The 22,649-nt window shown below is 39.6% G+C and overlaps 1 protein-coding gene across 2 annotated transcripts; it reads left to right on the top strand.

Moving 5' to 3' along the window:
- Positions 1-461: 461 nt before the first annotated feature.
- Positions 462-22,382, top strand: PTGES3 (prostaglandin E synthase 3). 2 transcript variants are annotated; one of them, XM_045462715.1, is made up of 8 exons: positions 462-861; positions 16,003-16,116; positions 16,263-16,332; positions 16,833-16,931; positions 17,490-17,579; positions 19,972-20,034; positions 20,893-20,917; positions 21,225-22,382. In XM_045462715.1, coding segments are annotated over exons 1-8 (483 nt in total). In that variant the 5' UTR covers positions 462-859; the 3' UTR covers positions 21,245-22,382. The 2 variants fall into 2 exon arrangements, with proteins under 2 accessions (XP_045318671.1, XP_045318672.1); XM_045462716.1 differs by lacking the exon at positions 19,972-20,034 and having other exon boundaries at positions 520-861.
- The last annotated feature ends 267 nt before the right edge of the window (positions 22,383-22,649 follow it).

The following is a 22,649-nucleotide window of genomic DNA, read 5'->3' as shown; positions in this document are numbered from 1 at the left end:
CCCCAAACGACAAACGTTTCTCCTCAACCAAGACCTCAGATTTCCGCTGCCCCTGAATAAGAGTCTCCAACCCCTGGGGAAGCAGAGAAAAATGGCCAGGGGCACCCAGCTCTCGATTCTGAAGTTAGCCTTTTCCCGCAAATATCACGAGCACAGGCTTTTCATATCTTTTTTGCGAGAGAATGTTTCCTCAGTGGACTGGCTTACTCCCTCAAGAGTAACCAATCTGTTTTACTTTTCAAGTCTCCCGACTTGGCCTCCCTCCGCTTCGGCCTTCCTCCTGCTGTCAACACAGCCGTTTCTCCCGGAGATCGCCCAACGCGCGTGGCCAGGCGGTTAGGGCGGCCAACGGTTTTCTAACGCGAGGGGGGAGCGCGGGAGGAGAGGCGGGAACCCGCCGGACCGAAGGGAGCAGACGCAGGGCGGGGCCAGAGCTAGGAAGGATCGCGAAGGAGCTGGGAGGCCCCGCCCTTTCCGTAGATATCTCTAGAAAACCGCGCAGGAGCCCGAAAACAAAGAGTGCGCACGCGCGGCGGCAGGGCCCGGGCATTTTGCTGCGTCACCAGCCGCCGCCCGGCCTCACCACCCCTCGCTCGCACGCACGCACGTTCATTTTCCGTCCTCGCGCCCCTTTTCCTACACTTTCCTCTTCTCCCCGATCGGAGGAGCCGCTCTCTCCGCGCGGTGCATTCTGGGGACCCAGGTCGAGCCCGCCGCCACCGTCGCCTGAGGGAAGCGAGAAGAGGCCGCGACCGGGAAGAAAACGCCGGAGTCGCCACCGGAGTAGAGTCGATTGCCCAGCAGCTGCCGCCGGAGAGGCCCGCCCACCCGTTCGCCCGTCCCCCCTGCCCCGTTCACGATGTGAGTGCGACACCCCGCCGAAGGAAGGTCGCCCCGGAGGGAGGCCGAGGCCGCGCAGGGGGCTGCCGGGAAGCCCCCCCCCCCCCCCCAGCCCCCCGCTTTCGACCCCCTCGGCTTTCTCCCTTCTGTGGCGGCAGTCGTTCTTTCTTGTGGTGGGAGGTCCAGTATCCTTGTTCCGGTTACCGTTAGCGAGTGGAGGACATTTTTCCTCCAGATGTCCGCTTTCCCCACCTCGGAACGGTTCCTCGCCTTCCCCGCGCCGGAAATCCCACTTTTCCTCCTTTGCCAGTCCCGGTTACTCTAACTCCGTAACTTAGCCTTAGGCCTTACTCTTCTGTGAGTTTTCTGCCGTGCGGGCTTTCTGAAGGCGCGGGGCCTCTTGGATAGCCACTTCGCTTTTGGGGCAGTCTGGTTCTGCCCCTCGGTGATGTTGGGACCAGGCCCTGGGCCAAGTGCACCTGTGGTGGGTGCTACCAGAAGGCTGGCGGTGCTCCCCGCAGAGCACCACGCGGCCTTCCGCCGTGAGCGACAGTACTGCTAGGCAACTGCGGGGAGGTCACATCGTCCCCACAACTTATTTTCCTTTCCGGGGTCGTGATTTCTTGGGTATGGACGTTTCCAGGCCTCCTAACTCCCAATCCCTTGAAAGGGGGGAAGCTTGCCAAAACTCACCCTTGTCCATGGCGCGAGGAGTTAGCATTGAGCAGGTCGTTCCGCACGTGTCGAGTGGAAAGATACTTGTGGACGTTTTCAGTGTTCTACACTAAACTTGAGGCGAGGTTGCATTATCCTATTTTAATTAAGGTTGAAATAGGTATGTAGTTGCCTTTTTGTTGCCTTTAAGAGCTTACATTTATTTACGTTGAGGTGACAAGGATTTTTTTTTTTTTTTAAGAATTTTAGTTTGATGATGGTAAAGAAAAACCTTAGTGATTTTTTTTTTTTTAAACCTAATAAAATTTTTGGCACTCCCGTTTTCAGGGCTTACATTCTTTTCAGGAAAAACTCTGTCTCTCCAGATGTGAGAACTATCGGTTTTCTAGGATTTTATTTTATTTATTTATTTATTTATTTATTTTGGTACTAACTGCTCCCTGAAAGATACGTACAGAGAGTGATTGAAAGGTAACAAGTTTAATTCCTGTGAAAAGTAACGCACTTACAAAGGGTTACTTCATGATACTGATGATGATTCTATTGGGTTAAAGGATACACTGCTGTTGGTTAATGATGGAGAGCAAGCCCCTGGAACACAGTATTACTGTGTAAAGGGGACATCTAGAATTTTGGAAGGGTTGCCCCTCCCCATTGGTATTCAATATATCTTAATCTATGTAAAGTAGCTTTCACTTTTCTCTGGAAAGGCTTTATTCCAAAAAATGTAGCAGGATTGTTAGTCTTAAGGTGCCTTTTATATTTTGAAACTCACTGAGGAAATAAATGATTAGGTAAGCTGCCAACTGTTAATAGACTAATGTAGCCAAACAAAATACCTTTTCACTAAGCAATATGTTTAAAATTATTTGAAATATACTTTTGGGAGGTCACATGAAATAGTTAAATAGAGACGTTAAGTAAATAAATTGAAACCTCAGATGGAAAGTGTAACAGTCAGTATTCCAAAAAGCAGTCTAAGTTACAAGAATGCTTTCAACCTGAGTATTTTGAAGAGACCACACAAATCTCCTTTTTAAAATAAATGCCATCTTGCAAATTTAGGAGATCTTGTTGAACTAATTGTATTCAACAAACTTACTGTTTTCAAGAGGAGTATTATGAATCTGTTATTTGAGTTAGAAAAACCCTTCAATGGGTCTTCCAGTCCTGGGAAGAACCTGGCTTATTGATAAGGATCCATTTGTTGATGTTTGATATAAACATTTAAAAAATTTTTTTTTAAGTTTATGTATTTGTTGAAGTAATTTCTACCCCCCAGTTTGGGGCCAGAACTCAACACCCTGAGATCAAGAGTCATTCATTCGCATGTTCTGAACATGATATAAACATTATTTTAGATGTGGAGAGAGACTTTTATGTCTGGATATTTTAAGAGTTTTAAGGTCTGGTTTTTTTTGTTTTTTTTTTTTTTTTTTCTCATTTGAATACTCTTTAGTAGTGATTGTCTAGGTACATTTTTTTCGATCAGGTTTTTAAGGTTTAGTCTAATAGTTTACATAAAAACTCAACCTGATTTTCGAGAAGGCTGAGATTTTAAGACCTCTCTCCTTCAAACTAGGGTGGGGGAGAAGGGAGGTGTACTAGTTAATTGTTACTGCTTTTTTTTTTTTTTTTAAAGCTATTGTAGTTCTAATTCTAATTTGAACTCAGTAACCATAGAAAGTAAAATGCTTTTTAAAGGAAAAGTTTTTGTTTTTATTTAAGTTTTTTGTTCTTCTTTTTTAGTAATCTCTAACACCCAACGTGGGGCTCGAACTCAGGACTCAGATATCAAAAAGTCCCATGCTCCTCCAACAGAGCCAGCCAGGAGTCCCTGTTTTATTCAGTTTTGAGCTATTTGAAGTCGTTCTTTCAGTGGTCTTATACTTGAATTAATAAATTGTCCAGAAACATATTGTGACTGTCTCTAACATTGGTTGAAATCTTGAATACTTTGCCATCATTCAACTTTATAGAATTGAATCCTAAAAACAAAATCATTAGTCTTTAGCCTCCAACATAAATGGTAATAGTGAGCATATGCTTTATGGTTAATTTCTGTAGTTAAGGAAGAGTAACTGATGATGGCTTTGTTCAGTGTTGATTTCTTAACCACTGTAACCTAGCAACTGGATTTTCTTTTTCTTTTTTTTTTTTTCTGTGCTTAGTTAGACTTTAACTAGAAAGCAGTAGAAACTGGAAGGGATAAATCAGTGCAGACCAGTATGTACTGTTAATTAAGATTCCCATGTTTAATTGTATTTTCTGTTTTAAAATCTTGAAGCTATTATCATTTTGAGGTCTTAGGTGGTAGTGATTGTCACTTTTCAGGAAAAAATACTTTTGTGATATGAACTATTCAGAATTAGTCTCTAGCCCTTAAATTTTTACAATACTTTATCAGAGTTCTTAAATTGAAGATTGTTGCACCTGGTGTATTTTATTACAGAAATGCAATGTGTGTTGTAGTAAACTTTGTATTATTTACTCTGTAGATTGGCACTGATAGATTTAAAAAAAATTTTTTTTTCAACGTTTATTTATTATTGGGACAGAGAGAGACAGAGCATGAATGGGGGAGGGGCAGAGAGAGAGGGAGACAGAGAATTGGAAACAGGCTCCAGGCTCTGAGCCACCAGCCCAGAGCCTGACGCGGGGCTCGAACTCACGAACCGCGAGATCGTGACCTGGCTGAAGTCGGACGCTTAACCGACTGCGCCACCCAGGCGCCCCAACACTGATAGATTTTAAATTGAGGTGACTTCTCTGCTTCACCAGGACACCTTTGCACTTCTGGTTTTTCAGGAAAATGCCAATTACTTTAATTTTTTTTTTAACGTTTATTTATTTTTGAGACAGAGCATGAACGGGGGAGGGTCAGAGAGAGAGGGAGACACAGAATCTGAAACAGGCTCCAGGCTCTGAGTGGTCAGCACAGAGCCCGATGCAGGGATCGAACTCATGGACCGCGAGATCATGACCTGAGCCCAAGTCGGACGCTTAACCAACTGAGCCACCCAGGCGCCCCGCCAATTACCAAAATGTGCTATTAGGGATTTTCTGTGCAGTAGTTAATCTTCACATGTTGTCATACTTTATTGCTATAAAGTGTTTTCTTTGGGCCCTTTCTAACTCAGCATTTTAATTGTCTTTGTGTACTGAAAGGATCTAAGTCACAGACAGGTGTTCTTAAAATTTTTAATATGTATTAAGTTCCAGGATCTAGTTTTTCAAATACTAATTCACACAGTGCTAATTAGTATGAGGAACTGTCCCAAATAGGATTGGAACTCAGGATTTCTGACAGAAGCCTTATCTTTTCCACTTTACAAAAAGGGAGAATAATTTTCCAGGTGAAACTTTTAATTTCCAAAGAAATAACTATATCTCTGTAGTTTTGTTAATATTGTCTAAATTGTTTGTTAAACCTGTGTCACTTCTTGACATATGGTTGTGGAGCCCCAAGGCTCTGAAATTTGTGACGGAGGCAGTGAGACATTGACCTTGTTTGAATTTTATTTGTATGAAGAAAAATTGTTGTGTTTGCTTTGAGGATGTTTAAAGTGATGTGTGCACAGAAGTAGGAATGTACGAAGGTTGGAGTTGGATGGAAGAAAGGCACTAAGTTTATCAGGGGAAATCCTGTTTTTAAGAACAGCTTTCTTTCATTTTTTTGTTTTAAATTTTTTAAGTTATATATTTATTTTTATTAAAAAAATTTTTTTTTAATGTTCATTTTTTGAGAGAGGGAGACAGAGCATGAGCCTGGGAGGGGCAGAGAGAGAGAGAGGGAGGGAGGGAGACACAGAATCTGATGCAGGCTCCAGAGAGAGAGATAGAGAAAGAGAGAATATGAATCTGAAGCAGGCTCCAGGCTCTGAGCTGTCAGCACAGAGCCCACGTGGGGCTCGAACTCAACCATGAGATCATGATCTGAGCTGAAGTCACTTAACTGACTGAGCCACCCAGGTACCCCAAGTTTATTTTTTACTTTGAGAGAGAGAATGCCCAGCGGGCTCCACACTGTTAGCACAGAGCACAACATGGGGTTCAGACTCAAGAACTGTGACATCATGACCTGAGCCAATGTCAATAGTTGGACTGAACCCACTGAGCCACCCCTCACTTTTTTGTTTTAGAGTAGGAATTACCAAATAAAGGAACTAGTATAGAGGTTTCACAAGTGTTCTTGGTTTGCCCCTTTTTTGTCTTAGTAGGGTGTGTGTGTGTTTATGGTGTTGCTGGCCAAAAGGAATAACAGTTCTGTTTATTAGGTAGCTAGGTCCAAACAACTTAAATAATTTGCCTAACAGGCTAGTTAGTAGTCTTTCAAAAACTAATCCACGAAAGTTGAAATAAGTAGCTTCTTTTATAATCACCATTTAGTAATGGAATATGTATGTGTTTTGGGCATGTGTACCTTTCCCCCCCCCAATGTCTATTTTTGAGACAGAGCATGAGCGAGCGGGGCAGGGGCAGAAGGAGAGAGGGACAGAGGATTCAAAGCAGGCTTCATGCATTGACAGCAGCGAGCCTGATGTGGGGCTCGAACTTCCAGACCTTGAGATTATGCCTTGAGCTGAAGTCAGATGCTCAACTGATTGAGCCACTCACGTGCCCCGGCACTGCATAACTTATACCTTGAAGTCAGATTGGATACTTCTATTTCAATTTCAATTTCTGTTTCCCACTGCTTTTTTTTTTGTAGCCCCCCCCCCTTTATTAAATTATAGCAACCACCAGAAATACAACTGTGCAAAGATGAAGGTTAATGGAGAGGGATGTAGTGCAGTCTACCTTGAAACTGAACCACTTGGTGTCTTGAATGAGATTGAGTATCACTAAATTTTTCTCAAACTTAAAATATCTTTCAGCAGCCCTCTTAAGTTTCTCATGGTGCCCTGATGCACCTTGGCACATAATTTGGAAGCCACAGGAGTAGCATGTGTATTCAGATCACCTTTCCAGAAAGTTTTACGTGGTGGTACAACTGATGTACAGATGATCTGAAAGTATGAGAAGCAGATCTTGGGGTTTCTTTGAGGAAAGAATATGTTTGTAAGAGACTGGTTTTAGACATTTGTAGACAGGGCTTTTGAGGGAGGAAAAACTGCTCAGTCTATGAACCTGGAACTACTTTTTTCCCTTTGTATAACAGAATTTCATGTTTCCATATCATTCCTCACTTACTACAAAGTGAAAAAGATTTACCACTGTCTTGATTCCCTTTTGCAAATGATAGACTAGTTTAAGCTAAGTTTAAAACTTAGTTTTAGAAAATCAGTAATTCTGAATTTTATAACATCTTTTTATTGCTGACTTTTTTTCTTGATTTTAATGTTTTCATCTGTAATCTTTCTTGATATTTAAAGATACTTAGAGATGTATTAAAAAAATGAGTGAATCCTGGGGCGCCTGGGTGGCGCAGTCGGTTAAGCGTCCGACTTCAGCCAGGTCACGATCTCGCGGTCCGTGAGTTCGAGCCCCGCGTCGGGCTCTGGGCTGATGGCTCAGAGCCTGGAGCCTGTTTCCGATTCTGTGTCTCCCTCTCTCTCTGTCCCCCCCCCGCCCCCCCCCCCCCCCCCCCCCCGCCGTTCATGCTCTCTCTCTGTCCCAAAAAAAATAAACGTTGATAAAGCTCAGCTGTGCTGATAACCAGAAAATGTTATCTTTTTTTGTTTGTTTGCTTGTTTTTGAGAACCTTGTCTTATGATATATTGCCTGTTTACACATTAATAAAGGCCACTAGTAACGGATCCGATCCCTTTACCCCCATATTTCTTAGGAGATTTTTGGACTAAATTTCATCTAACTCGAATGTAAGCTTTGTCTATTTTGTTCATTGCTCTGTCTCCAGAACAATTCCTAGCCCCATGCTTAATACATATTTATTTATTGAATAACATTCAAACTCTAAATGTATTTTATCTATTAGACTTGTCTACATGAGGCCATTTTTTTTAAGTTTCAAGGAAGCAGCTCATCTCCTGCACAAGTGGAGGAGGGGCAGAGGAGAGAGAATCCCAGGCAGCCTCTTTCTCTCAGACCCAGCCTTCACCATCAAACTCTTCATGTAGCACCCCTACATGAGGTGCTTGATGGTGAGAGTTGAGCATCAAAGGGGTCTTTTTTTTTTTTTTTTTCCAGTTTTTTTTTTTTTTTAATTTTTTTTAACGTTTTTATTTATTTTTGAGACAGAGAGAGACAGAGCATGAACGGGGGAGGGTCAGAGAGAGAGGGAGACACAGAATCAGAAGCAGGCTCCAGGCTCTGGGCCATCAGCCCAGAGCCCGACGCGGGGCTCGAACTCACGGACCGCGAGATCGTGACCTGGCTGAAGTCGGACGCTTAACCGACTGCGCCACCCAGGCGCCCCTCAAAGGGGTCTTTTACTAACAGTCCTGTATTCTGCTCTGTCACATTTGAACCAAATTCAACTGTATCTGCTATAGATTAGAAAGTAGATCAGTGGTCAGTAGTTGAAAGATAAAGCTGATGAGAGCTACTTATAAATCAACTATCTGATTTTATATTCTGTTAATTGAGGCTTTGCTGTATTTTGGGAAACCTGGAAAAGAAGTACTACTAAATCAGTATATATTCTCCAAGTACATTTGACTTGTGAGTCCTTTATTTTGGGAATCGTTTATTGGTTGTGTTTTGGATACACTATCTTTCTTAATTGTGGGTAATTGCCATTAGGTTCCCCTTTAACTGATTCTGTCCTACCTCCTCCCCAACAGTTTTTTAAAATAAGTTTTAAAAACTCCCTGCCTCTCTGAGAGGCAGGGAGAGAATCCGAAGCAGGCTCTGGGCTGACAGGCACCCACTGTTTGATTGATTTCTTAATGAGACCATTAATTAAAGATAAAACAGATTAAAAATATTTTTGCCTATTGGGGCTCCTGGGTGGCTCAGTTGGTTAAAGGGTACAACTTTGGCTCCAGTCATGATCTCATAGTTCATAAGTTTGAGCCCCACATTGGACTCTCTGCTTTTAGCACAGAGCCAACTTCAGATCCTCTGTCCCCTTCTCTTTGTGTCTCTCCCCTGTGCACACGCCCGTGCGCGTTTTCTCCCAAAAAATAATATATATTTGCCTGTTTTATCATGAAGGTTATTGTTAATTAGCATCTTTGTATCACATTTTTCAGTTCCTTAAATACTTTTACAGAAGTAGAACTTTTTTTAAAAAATGTCGTTATTGCTATTTTCTCCAGTACATTTGTCTGTATGTTTTAACCAATTTTTTTTTTAATGTTTATTTATTTTTGAGACAGATACACAGCATGAGCAGGGAAGGAGCAGAGAGAGAGGGAGACACAGAATGTGAAGCAGGCTTCAGGCTCTGAGCTGTCAGCACTAGAGCCCGACGCGGGGCTCGAACTCAGGAAGTGAGATCATGACCTGAGCCGAAGTTGGACGCTCAACCGACTGAGCCACCCAGGCGCCCCACCAATTTTTTTTTTAATGTTTATTTTTGAGAGAGTGCAAGTGGGGTAGGGGCAGAGAGAGGAAGAGGATTCCGCACTGACAGCAGAGAGCCAGATGTGGGGCTGAAACTGGAACCTTGAGGAATGTCCCATATGTTGGGGAGGGGGTTGGTTTTGTTTTGTTTTAAGTAGGGGATTATTTACATAGCATATGCAGAAGTGAAAAAAGTTTTTACATCCATAGGTATTTACTATTAAGGTGAACTGACAGACTTGGACAGTGGTTACAAGTTTTGTCAATGTTAGTATAAGGCTAGAGATAAATCCAATATAATTAGTTTATGAGCTAGTGTTCAAGCTAAACCTGCTCCTCTTTTGGTTACTAGAAAAAAAGGAATGTGAGTTTCACAGAAGACAAGCAGGATTTCAAAATCAAGCTCTCTTCCAGTTGAGTGAATATATGTGTTTTTTACTGGTTTTAGGTTACGTGTAGGGTCCCCTCTTGTATTTTTGATAGTTGAAATCAGGATTACCTAGTAAATGCTAAGCTTTGCAGACCACAAATATCTCTGTCCTACATGCTTGTTTTTATAACTCTTTCAAAATATAAAAACCATTTTTGGCTTCTGTGCCAACCCCTGGTTTAAATGATCATTTAATTTTGTTATTTGGAAAATGATTGTATTAGCTTGCTAGAGCTGCCATAACAAAGTACCAGAAATGGGATGACTGGGCCTCTTCTCCTGTGTCTTCACAAGCTCTTTCTTCTGTGTCCTAATCTTTTTTTTTTTTTTTTTTTTTTAAATGTATCTTTTTTTTTTTTTTTTTCCAACGTTTATTTATTTTTGGGACAGAGAGAGACAGAGCATGAACGGGGGAGGGGCAGAGAGAGAGGGAGACACAGAATCGGAAGCAGGCTCCAGGCTCTGAGCCATCAGCCCAGAGCCTGACGCGGGGCTCGAACCCACGGACCGCGAGATCGTGACCTGGCTGAAGTCGGACGCTTAACCGACTGCGCCACCCAGGCGCCCCTGTCCTAATCTTTTGTAAGGACACCAGTCATGTTAAATTTATGGCCCACCTTAAGATTTCATTTTAAAGATTCTTTTTCCAAACATATTACTCACATTCTGAATTCTTAATGTGAATTTGAGGAAAAGAAAAAGATCTCTGGTTCCAGTGTCCTCAGTATGAACAAATTAAAGAGTAGTGTACTACTTGGTTTTTTATACAGCCATTGTAATAACCATGTCACCATTAGTGTGCTTGTCTAGAGTTTATTGAAATACTATTTGTAAAATGTTTTGGGAAAAGAATCCTCCCATTAACTAAGTATAACACAATTTCAAAGTTAGACTGGGTTACATTTAAAAAGAAACTAGTCCCTGCTAGAATCATTTAATAACTTTTTTTTCTATGAAATTTATTGTCATTGGTTTCCATACAACACCCAGTGATCATCCCAGAAGGTGCCCTCCTCAAAACCCATCACCCACCCTCCCTTCCCTCCCACCCTCCATCAACCCTCAGTTCTCAGTTTTTTGTTTTTTTTTTTTCAACGTTTATTTTATTTTTGGGACAGAGAGAGACAGAGCATGAACGGGGGAGGGGCAGAGAGAGAGGGAGACACAGAATCGGAAACCGGCTCCAGGCTCTGAGCCATCAGCCCAGAGCCCGACGCGGGGCTCGAACTCACGGACCGTGAGATCGTGACCTGGCTGAAGTCGGACGTTTAACCGACTGCGCCACCCAGGCGCCCCCAGTTCTCAGTTTTTTGTTTTTTTTTTTTTTAATTTTTTTTTCAACGTTTATTTATTTTTGGGACAGAGAGAGACAGAGCATGAATGGGGGAGGTGCAGAGAGAGAGGGAGACACAGAATCAGAAACAGGCTCCAGGCTCCGAGCCATCAGCCCACAGCCCAACGCGGGGCTCGAACTCACGGACCGCGAGATCGTGACCTGGCTGAAGTCGGACGCTTAACCGACTGCGCCACCCAGGCGCCCCCAGTTCTCAGTTTTTTAAGAGTCTCTTAGGCTTTGGCTCTCTCCCTCTCTAACCTCTTTTTTTTTTTTTTTCTTCCACTCCCCCATGGACTTCTGTTAAGTTTCTCAGGATCCACATATGAGTGAAAACATACGGTATCTGTCTTTCTCTGTATGACTTATTTCACTTCCAGTTCCATCCATGTTGCTACAAAAGGCCATATTTCATTCTTTCTCATTGCCACATAGTATTCCATTGTGTATGTAAACCACGATTTCTTTATCCATTCATCAGTTGATGGACATTTAGGCTCTTTCCATAATTTGGCTATTGTTGAGAGTGCTGCTATAAACATTGGGGTACAAGTGCCCGTATGCATCAGTACTCCTGTATCCCTTGGGTAAATTCCTAGCAGTGCTACTGCTGGGTCATAGGGAAGGTCTAACTTTTTTTTTTTTTTTTTTTTTTTAAGTATAATGAAGAGGTGTGCCTGGGTGGCTCAGTTGGTTAAGTGTCTGACTTTGGCTCAGGTCATGATCTCATGTTTTGTGAGTTTGAGCCCCACATTGGACTCTGTGCTGACAGCTCATAGCCTGGAGCCTGCTTCACATTCTGTGTCTCCTTCTGTGGGCCTCTCCCCCAATCATGTTTTGTCTCTCTGTCTCAAAAAATGAATAAACCTTTAAAAAAAAAAAAAAGCATAATGAATATAATCCCCATCTACCTGTCATCCAGATTAAGTGCTTAGTAGGCCTTTGCCACATTGCTTTATTTATCCTCTTTTCCTTTTCCTGGAGTCTTTTTTTTTTCTTCTTTTCAAGTTTATTTTTGAGACAGCACGAGAGACAGTGTGAGCAGGGGAGGGGCAAAAAGAGGAGGAGACTGAGAATCCCAAGCAGCCTCCACACTGCCAGTATGGAGCCAGACACGGATCCCATGACAGCGTGAGATCATTACCTGAGATCATGACACTTAATCGACTGAGCCATGCAGACGTCCCTCCTGAAGTCTTTTAAAGCAAACCTCATATACTTAAATTTTCATCTTGAATGGACTCTCCCCCCCACCCCCCCGTAAAAACAATGCCTTTCATGCCTAAAAAAACTAACAATGATTTTCATATTCTCTAATATCTAATACCCTGTCTGTATTTAGGTGGTCACAGTTTCAGTAATCTCTTTTTATGTTTAGGTCGGGCCGGGGGGGGGGGGGGGTTGCAGACCAGGTGCATAAATTGGATATGTTTTGTTTAATGTTTGTTTATTTTTGAGAGAGTGAGTGCAGCTTGGGGAGGGGCAGAGAGAGAATCCCAAGTAAGCCCCTCGCTGTCAGCGCAGAGCCCAATTTGGGGCTCCATCTCATGAACTGTGAGATCATGCATGACCTGAGCTGAAATCAAGAGTCACGCTTAACTGACTGAACAACTACTCAGGTGTCCCTCTACGTGTTTGATAACTCTTCGGTTTCTTTTAATCTAGAGCAGCCCCTTCTCTTCTTTATAGCATTGATTTAATAGTATTCTGGATTTCTCCCTTCCTCATTGTATCATTAAAAACAAATTTTTTTTTCTGTTCTTATAGACTGGAATTAAGTTTTCTATGGAGTATATCATGTTGCATCAGATTAGGAGGTTGTAGGTCTGGTTGTCCCACTTTCAGTGATGCTGAATTCTTTATTAACTATTAATTGTAAATTCTTTATTAACTATTAATCTAATCTTTAAAAAAATTTTTTAATGTTTTTATTTTTTGAGACAGAGCATGTGTGGGGGAGGGGCAGAGAGAGGGAGACACAGAATCTAAAGCAGGCTCCAGGCTCTGAGCTATCAGCACAGAGCCTGACGTGGGGCTTGAACTCAACGTGAGATCATGACCTGAACTGAAGTCAGACGCTCAACCATCTGAGCCACCCAAGTGCCCCTAATCTAATCATTTTAATGGTTTCATCCGTTGATCATTGCCAAATCAGTTTAAAGGTTGCAAATGGTGACACACGCCCCCCCCCCCCCCCCCGCAATTGTATTCCATTCCAAAGCTGAAATTTTATAAAGACGTTTACTTGTATGAACAGATCTATCTATCCAGTTACCATGAATAAAGTTTCATAAAGAGAAAGAAGGAAAAATGCCTAATTCTTTTTCTGTTAACAGCCAATTTGTAGAGAGTTGGATCTGTAGCATCTTCTGGTAACCTAGAATTCTCATTGGCCAATGCAGGGAGACCCTTATTATTGCCTCTGGTTCTGACCTCATAGTTTTGTTTTGCTCTCCCCCACCCCCCAAGAGCCCGCAAGCGAGTTGGGGAGGGGCAGAGAGAGAAACCTAAACACGCTCCGTGCTGTCAGCGTGGAGACCAATTCAGGGCTCAATCCCATGAACTATGAGGTCATGACCTGAGCCAAAACCAAGAGTTGGATGCTCCGCTAACTGAACCACCCAGGTGCCCCATAACTGACCTCATAGTTTTTAATAGCTTCGTTTGCTCAAGATGTCCCAACCTCATCCCATCTTATGCCTGAGGTCAGTCATTTTTGTATAGGAAATCTGTTTCCTTTAGTTGGAAATAGTATTTTGGCACTGTGGTGTTCATTGCTCTGGATGATTTTCATTAGCGCTTTTTAAACATACTGTATGGTCACTTCAGTTTGAAAATCTGAACTTAGGGATGCTTGGCTGGCTCAGTTGGTAGAGTGTGCATGCAACTCTTGATCTCGGGTTGTAAGTTTGAGTCCCATGTTGGATGTAGAGATTATTTAATAAAATCTGTGAACCTAGTCATTTAAAATTTTATCTATTAAGTTAGCAAATATTTTCAGTTAAAGCCAGCATGTTGGGGCGCCTGGGTGGCTCAGTTGGTTGAGTGTCTGACTTCAGCTCATGTCATGATCTCATGGTTCATGAGTTCGAGCCCCACATCGGGCTCTCTGCTGTCCTTGCAGAGCCTGTTTCAGAACTCTGTCCCTCTCTCTCTCTGCCCCTCTCCTGCTCACACTCAAATACATATTTTTTTTAAATGTTAATCACAGAACACTGTTTTGGAAAGAAAATGAGCTAATAATAATGTGTGGTCTATTGTCACCTATTCATAAAACTCTCAATTTGTTAGCCATATTAACATAATACTAGAAGTTGTGATTCCTTAGTCCAACAGAAGTTTGGTTTAGACTTTTCTTCTAAGGTATGTAAAAATCTGGTTTTTGTTTTTAATCTGTTGATAGATGCCTAAAGAAATAGCTTTACTCTTGCTGATTTGCTGGTATTTTTGGACTTTGAAAACTTCCATCCATAATGACTATAACCTACTTCAGATCTGATCTCAATATCCCAAAGTGGAATGTGACTAGTCAGATTTAACAGTTGTGTAAAAATGTTGATGAGCAGTTGGTTGCAACTTTTTATTTATTGGAGGGACTTTAAACTGCTACTCCTTAGGGTTGGGAATTTCAGTATTTGGAAACAAAACAGTTCCTTTCATTTGAGTTGATTTATGAGTAGTGTCTGAACATAACGATGATTAATAGTTTTTAACTTGTATCTTAGGTTTATAGAACAGTTCAAAAAAATACAAAGAATTCTGGTATAGCCAAATACTTCAGTTTTTAGATTATCAAAGCAGAACATGCTTGCTTTAAAAAAATAAGTGAAACCATTGAGAATTATGTGGTTCTGCTTCCTTGCCCTCATTGTCTTTCTGGTTCATTCTGTAGAGGCAAATGTAGTTGGGGTCTGTGTGTGAATTCTAGGAATTTTTACACATATAAAGGTATTTGTCTAAAGATTACAAAGAACAACTTTATTTTTTTTTTTTAAGTTTTATTTATTTTGAGACAGCGAACACGAGTGGGGAAGGGGGGGGGCAGGGGGAGAAAGAGAGAGAATTCCAAGTGGGCTCCGTACTGTCAGCGCAGTATGCTGACATGGGGCTGAAATTTATGAACTGTGAGATCATGACCTGAACCAAAACTAAGAGTTGGGACGCCTAACCGACTGAGCCACCCAAGTGCCCCATACAAAGAACAATTTGAAAGAAAAGTATTTACCATATACAGTCTTTATCTCCTATTAATCAACTATATTTGACTGCATTTGCTTCTAGCAGTTTTTTAAGCCTATTCTAAAACATAATTTTAATGGATGGATAGAGTTCTAAGCAGCTGACACCATGAAGAGGACAGGTACATTGCAGGAGACAGCCCAAGAATTATGAGGAAGCAAATACTCCAGGCTTCTTATAGTATATATCCAATACATTTGTAGATTAGAAGATGAGGCTGTAAAGAAGCTTAATTCTTAAGTATCATTATTTAGAATCATAAAAGTTGGTTAAGAAAATTTGTTCCTCAAAAAAATGGTTGTTTGGTATAGTCAGAAATAAGCTACAGATGAAAACTTTCTGGAGACAAACACTATCAGTTTTACCCACCCAGCCACTGCCATGCAAGTTGCTGGCATTGTAACATTGTAAGTAAAAATGTTGAATATGTATTTCAATATTTCAATTGAAGGTGGATCAGTTCTGATTTTTTAATTCTGTGACATTGACATTTAGTAGCCAGGCTCTAAAGGGGTAGCACATAAATTTTGACAGGGCTACCTAATGGTTAGCCCTATTGAGCATTGATTCATTTTTTAATTCCTTCATATTGTGAAATCAATTATAGTTGTGTTTTAACTTGGAATGCAGTTGTTAAGAGTAAAGATGTAGGTGTTTTTTAGTTTATTAATTTATTTTGAGAAAGAGCATGATCCCCTGTGAAAGTGGGAGAGGGGCAGAGAGGGAGAAAGAATCCCCAGGCAGCTCCACACTGTCAGTGCAGAGCCTGATGTGGGACTCCAACTTAGGTACCGTGAGATCATGACCTGAACTGAAGTCAGATGTTTAACCTACTGAGCCACTCACTTGCCCCTAAGGATGTAGTTTCTGTTTGAAATTATAATAAGCTGTTTCCAAATAATCCGTCTTCTAATGGGAAAGAGAAATGTTACTTATATACCAAAATTTTGGAGGTTATGTAAATACTCAGTTAATGAATTCCAGCTTAACTTTGTCTAATTTTATCTCTTTGTAGGCAGCCTGCTTCTGCAAAATGGTACGATCGAAGGGACTACGTCTTCATTGAATTTTGTGTTGAAGACAGTAAAGATGTTAATGTAAATTTTGAAAAATCCAAACTTACATTCAGGTAAATTACCATTTTACATCATTGGGTAAGAAGCTTATTTCAGACAACCAAGTAACTTTGGCTTGCTTGTTTTGTTTTCACTGAAGTTATTACTAATCTTTATCTCTTTGGAGAGGTTCATTTTTTTTTTCTTTTTTTTTACACAGTTGTCTTGGAGGAAGCGATAATTTTAAACATTTAAATGAAATTGATCTTTTTCACTGTATTGATCCAAATGTAAGTAGTCTTAAGGCTTTAATTCCAGTTTAAATCATGAAGAAATGGACATACATCAAGTACTCTTTTTAGCAGTAACCAGTAATTGTTTTTCTTAACAGTTCAGAGGCTATCTAGAGATTTATATTTTTGCAATATTTCCCCTTTGAACTACTTTTCTGCAGCCCCCTTTTGTTCTTGCTGTCACTGTTCTTTAGGCTTGTCTTAGTCTAGCCTTTTAGAATTTTTAAACTATTCTGTGAATGTACCATATTTAGTCAAAAAAATTTTTTTACTTGATTTTTTTTAAGGCTTTATTTTATTCACCGTGTGCAGGGAGGGAAAATTTTTTTGCAATTTGGATAGCTAATGAAATGTTTAGTAAGCTAGGGGATGCTTCTTTGCCTTTAGAGAAAATGTAGAGAAAAAAATTAGAGTTGAGGAATGACAAGCTACTTTTCTATTCTGTAGTGATACTGGAGAGATAAGTGGTGTGATAGTGCTTTTGTTTTTGTTTTTAGGATTCCAAGCATAAAAGAACGGACAGATCAATTTTATGTTGTTTACGAAAAGGCGAATCTGGCCAGTCATGGCCAAGGTTAACAAAAGAAAGGGCAAAGGTATGTTTCTTTTCTTGGGGGAGTTTAACATTTTTAAGTAATAAAAGACACATTTGTTTTCCATGAGGAATATTATGTTTTTATTTCATAGTTAAGTGTTATTAAAGTCTTGTGTTCTTACAGGTTTTTTTTCCTTGGTGTTTTTTAGTTTTAACTTAAAACCAAGTATGGTCAGAAGAAGGTCAGTCCGTAGATGCAGAACTTTTGCTGAATTCAAGAGGCAGATTTTGCCTAGAATCTAAAAGTTACATATCACAGAGGATCATACTTGGTACTACAAAAAAAAGTCCATTGTGCCTGAGAATAGTTCCTACCAATGAGTTTTGTTTTTGTTTCTAACGGTTAGGATTGTTTAACAATTGTGAAAGAAGCTTCGTGAAACTATCTTTGCTAGTACTGCATTTGACTTTTGATTTTGCTAGTCTGTTCTTTTTTGTGTGTGTGTTAATTCCATGCCTCACTAATACGAACCCACAGTTCAAGCAATGAAGTCTTAAGGTACATACCAATAAGTGTAAGTTAAGCTAATCATAGGGTGATGTTTGTATTGATCTGTAGCTTAACTGGCTTAGTGTGGACTTCAATAATTGGAAAGACTGGGAGGATGATTCAGATGAAGACATGTCTAATTTTGATCGTTTCTCTGAGGTAAGTTCTTGTAAATGGCATTTTCCACCTCCCTCTCTGTACATTTCTGTGTGAATTTAATTTGGTTTTAAAGCACCTAGTGGTATTTTAAGACCTGCATTATTTTACTTTCAAGGTCATTCTGCAGCAAAACCAAGTAAGATCTTAAAAATGGTCATTTAATCCTGAAGTTTAACATCGTATAATTTTTTTAAAAATTAGTGGTAAGTTCTAAAGTTGATGTATAAAGACAAAAAATAAACTATACAATCCATGCAATATAGCTAGTTTCTATTCTAAACTGATTTTTAGGAGCGTGGATTGGTTTGCATTTTGGAGCCATGTAATATGAATATAAACCTTTAAACACAAAAATGGTAGTGAGATGTGCATGATAAGTGGTGTGTAAAGATGTTTTAGTTAGCAAAATCAAGGAAAGAATTTAAATACATATTGCCAAAGGTTAAAGGGGCAAAATCATTGATTTCCCTTTGGATAGAATAAACCTTGTGAAGTCAGGTTTTAATTGACTAGATTTTGTTATGTTTCTTTGAAAACTAAGAGCTAAAATAGGAGTAAATATCTAGTGTCATGTTTGCAACTACTTAACATTTTACATGGTTCTGGCATCTTGATTTCAAATTAAAGAGGAAAAGAAGATGGGGCAATTCTTTTCAGCTGTGCTATTCCCATTTCTTACCTGTAGTAATTGGTGCCGCCATTTCGCCCAGCTGTGCATGTCACAGCTTAACACTATTCTTTTACTGCCTGTATCCAGTATAACATTAGCGGCCATCTTTTTTTTTTTTTTTTTAACCTCCTGAATAGCTCTTGAATGTATTTAGTTCATCCTATTTCTATTGCCATTGTATCTTCAACACCTAATATTGTATTTGGCACATTTTGAGCATTTTTCTTGCTCAAAGAAACTTAACCAAAGTGTTCAACAGTGCTATCAGACGTAGGGAGACTCTTTTTTTTTTTTTTTTTTTAATTTTTTTTTTTTTTTTTCAACGTTTATTTATTTTGGGGACAGAGAGAGACAGAGCATGAACGGGGGAGGGGCAGAGAGAGAGGGAGACACAGAATCGGAAACAGGCTCCAGGCTCTGAGCCATCAGCCCAGAGCCCGACGCGGGGCTCGAACTCACGGACCGCGAGATCGTGACCTGGCTGAAGTCGGACGCTTAACCGACTGCGCCACCCAGGCGCCCCAGGGCAATCTAGTCTTAAATAATACGAGTAACTATTAAAGAGTCTCCCTAGGGGCGCCTGGGTGGCGCAGTCGGTTAAGCGTCCGACTTCAGCCAGGTCACGATCTCGCGGTCCGTGAGTTCGAGCCCCGCGTCGGGCTCTGGGCTGATGGCTCAGAGCCTGGAGCCTGTTTCCGATTCTGTGTCTCCCTCTCTCTCTGCCCCTCCCCCGTTCATGCTCTGTCTCTCTCTGTCCCCAAAATAAATAAACGTTGAAAAAAAAAAAAAAAAAAAATTAAAAGACTAGATTGCCCAGAACTTTTACACTGAGCAATTTGGTGATTAGGGATCTTTTAAAGGCACCTTTTAACTGTAAAGTGCAGGTAAGCGTAGATTTTAGAAGTTTTAAATTTTGTGTATAAAGTTGTATATGGTTATTGAATTTTTTAATTTTAGGAGATTTATAGAAAAGTTGTAGCTTGGGAAGATAAGTCCCTCCCCATCTGTTAATAGTTTAGTTTTGGGTTATATGTACTTTTTTAAATAATACACTGCTTACTTTATGATCAGAAACAACTAAATAGGAAATTAGTACTTCATGTAAGTATGTTGTTATTAGTCCCAATGTTTTGTATGTCTACAAGAGTACTTACATATGCAAGTGTATTTTCTCCATAGTATGTATCTTTTGTTTCAAGAATCATGTTTCTTTTCTGTTTTTAACTTTTATTGCTGTTTAGTCTTTGGTTCAGTGTTCAGGTCTTTTATACAACCTAATCATCCTGAAGGACTTTATTTTAAGTCATTTATTGGTTCTTCACAATATTTAAAACTGTAGTGAGAATACCATAATACACATGCCACTTAGCTTAAGATACAAAGCTTTAGAACTACAAATGAATCCCATTCTTTTCCTTAGGCACCAGAGGTAAGCACTATTTAGGATTTTGGTGTTTAATTTCTATATCATACATAAATAACTTGCTGGATAAGTTTTAATAATTTCACTTTTCTTCAGTGAGAACTTAGTCTTAACTTCCCTACAAGTTGTCAGGATTTTATAATTTACTTTTTCCGGAAAGGAAGGTACTTAACATTTGTTTTGCTTTTTTTATTGGTGGAAATCTATGACAGACTTAAGGTTTATTCTGGAGCTTGCAACCTAATAATTAGGGCTTAATTTAACATTATTTTTAAAACTAATTTTTACACTTCAAATAGATGATGAACAACATGGGTGGTGATGAGGATGTAGATTTACCAGAAGTAGATGGAGCAGATGATGTAAGTCTATAAATTCTTTTCTCTGTTTACTTAAATAGTAAGAAACAATGTATTTATAGGTTGTTTTATATAGATTTAGGATTGCTTTTTTTGCCACTTCTTGTTGGGTTGGTTTTTTTTTCCCCCCCTCTCTCAGAAATACAGGGAAAAGCAGATTTTAAAATGTGCTAATTTTTGAAGGATAGGTACCTACCAGGAAACTGGTGTCCCATGGGCCATTCTTAAGGGACCAGATTTCAAGAGAATCATTGCATCGTATACCTTATTCAATTAATAATTAATTTAGGGATTATTTTGACAGAGTTAAACAGGTTTTGCAGCAGAATTGGTCAGAAACTAGAGTAAATAGATGGACATTGTGAATCTATAAGAAGGATAAACTGGATCACTCTTCTCAACATTCCGCTCTGGCATCCTGCTAACATCTTCAAGAAAGTTGTTGAGTATAGTTTGAAAAATGTTTAGACAATTTAGCAGCTAGGTTTGGAGTTCTTTGTCTTCTATCAGTCCAGTGGTCTTCGCAGTGAGCTATTTCCTTGTTACACTGAATGCCAAGAGAGAAGTGAAATCCATTTTATACTAAAATTCAGTCTACCCGACAGGAAGGGATTTAAAGGGTGAGCACCAATTCCCACCAAAAGGCACACATCTTACAGGAAGATAGATCCTCAGCTGTACATCTGTTCATCTTCAGTGAACCTATTCTTAAGTCCAGTGATTAAATTCATAAGCTTGATATAACCACATATCTTTGCTACTTTAGTAAAAGTACAGTGCTTCAGCTTTTTAAGGCAAACTGTTCAGTTAGCAGAGGAATGTTTGATCAACTTGGTAACTTTCAAAATTCTTCTTCTGCAGGATTCACAAGACAGTGATGATGAAAGTAAGTATCTTTGTAAAAAGTATGTTTTACAGTGATATTTCACATCAAAGACAAAACTCTGAAAATAGAGACATTAACTTCTTTATAATTCTTGAGAGAAAAATTATTTTTTCATGGCCTGTAATAGCCAAAGCAGAAATTTGAATGCTTTGAGATTTACATTTAGAAAAGGCAAAAAATAATAAAAAGACAATTCCCTAGGAAAGTATTAACTCTGTTGACTGCTTTTTTTTTTTTTTTTTTTAAATAAGACTTTGAAGTTGATTGTTCCCTTGTACTTCATACTAATCTTTTTAAAATCTTTCAGAAATGCCAGATCTGGAGTAAGGAATGTTGTCATCACCGGATTTTGAGAAAGAAAAATAACTTCTCTGCAAGATTTCATAATTGAGAGAATTCCTGAGTTGATAGCTCTAAAGGCAGATGCTGTATTTGCCTCCTTTAACCCATTTTTCAACCTGTTTGTTTTTTTAAGGCTTCACTAAGGGTTGATATGTACCATTGTATGGGGCAGTTTTAAGTCAGCTAAGGCAATAACCTTATGCATGAACTTTTCCCAGACTTCCATGATGCTGTTGAGGTCCTAGACAATTGATACAGCAGTTGTGATAAATAAAAACATTTCACCTCAGTCTCCTTTACTTCATAACATAGATACTGACATGATAGGAAACTCTTGGCTTAGAAGAAAGAACTAAATTTTAGATTTTAGAACATGGACTCAAAAGTGGCTGATGAAACAAATTGGTTGATACCTTAAACTGGTAACTTGTTGTTCTTCTGGTATATCCTCCAGGATTATTCCACTAAAGTTTTATTTTTCAAAAAATTTACTTCACATTATTGTAAGTGATCACTTGTCAGTGTTCCAGATGTATCTTAGCTAAAACTAGTGAATGCCCTAACTTAGATGGTTTTGAAGCCTGTACATTTGGTATTGTTTGACCCTTAAACTTTTACATCTCTTAGCATGGAGGACGAAGAAAGGCTGTACATTGTTGCTTGAGAGTCTGTACATTTAGACCAAATTGTATTTGCACTGTCAGTATGGCAAATGAGTGAAAAAAATGTTAATACACTATTGGATTTTTTATTTCTTTTTTTGATTCAGCTTGTCCCAGGCTGAAAACCTCAATTTATGTTCATGACAGTGGGGATTTTTTTTTTAATGTCTACCTACATTCTTTCTAATAAACTGTTGGAAGACTTTTTGGCTGTCCTTTTAAGTGTCTGGTTTACTGTAATTTCATGTATTACCATTTACTGGAATGGAGTTTTTATTTTTATTTGAGGAAGAATTGGGAATATTCCTCTGTTTGGAAAAAAAGAGGCTTGCTGTAATGTCGCAGGAAACCTTTTAAAAGTGGATCTGTAATAGCAAATTGTAGATGCACTTTGCAGCAGTTGGAAAAGAAAGTGTTGTGATTTGATTGAAATAAAACTAAATGTGTTGTCCTCCTGTAAATCTTTGAGCTTCTGCATTTGGCAGTTTTTATTCCCTCTAACTTCTGTGTATTTGTCATAGCATAGAAATGCTTCCTATATCAGTACTTTATGTCTTACATTAAGGACCTGTGTTACAGGCAGTTTTAAGTGCTGGGGATACAAAGACAATCCTTCAGGTACTTGCTGTGCTCAGGGAGTCACAGGCTAGACAAGAGCACAAACAACAAAATCTTGATAAATGGGAAGTGTGCCATAATAGGTTTGCATGGGACATTATGGTGATTTA

This window comes from Leopardus geoffroyi, chromosome B4 (assembly GCF_018350155.1).
Source record: "Leopardus geoffroyi isolate Oge1 chromosome B4, O.geoffroyi_Oge1_pat1.0, whole genome shotgun sequence".
NCBI classification, from domain to species: Eukaryota; Metazoa; Chordata; class Mammalia; order Carnivora; family Felidae; genus Leopardus; species Leopardus geoffroyi.
This window is presented reverse-complemented; position numbering and strand designations above follow the sequence as displayed.

What these genes read in the sequence shown, in the direction of transcription:
- PTGES3 (XM_045462715.1), top strand. An exon ending in AAATCCAAACTTACATTCAG is followed by an intron (nt 16,117 to 16,262) that starts GTAAATTACCAT and finishes TTTTTTACACAG; the next exon opens with TTGTCTTGGAGGAAGCGATA. An exon ending in ACAAGACAGTGATGATGAAA is followed by an intron (nt 20,918 to 21,224) that starts GTAAGTATCTTT and finishes AAAATCTTTCAG; the next exon opens with AAATGCCAGATCTGGAGTAA.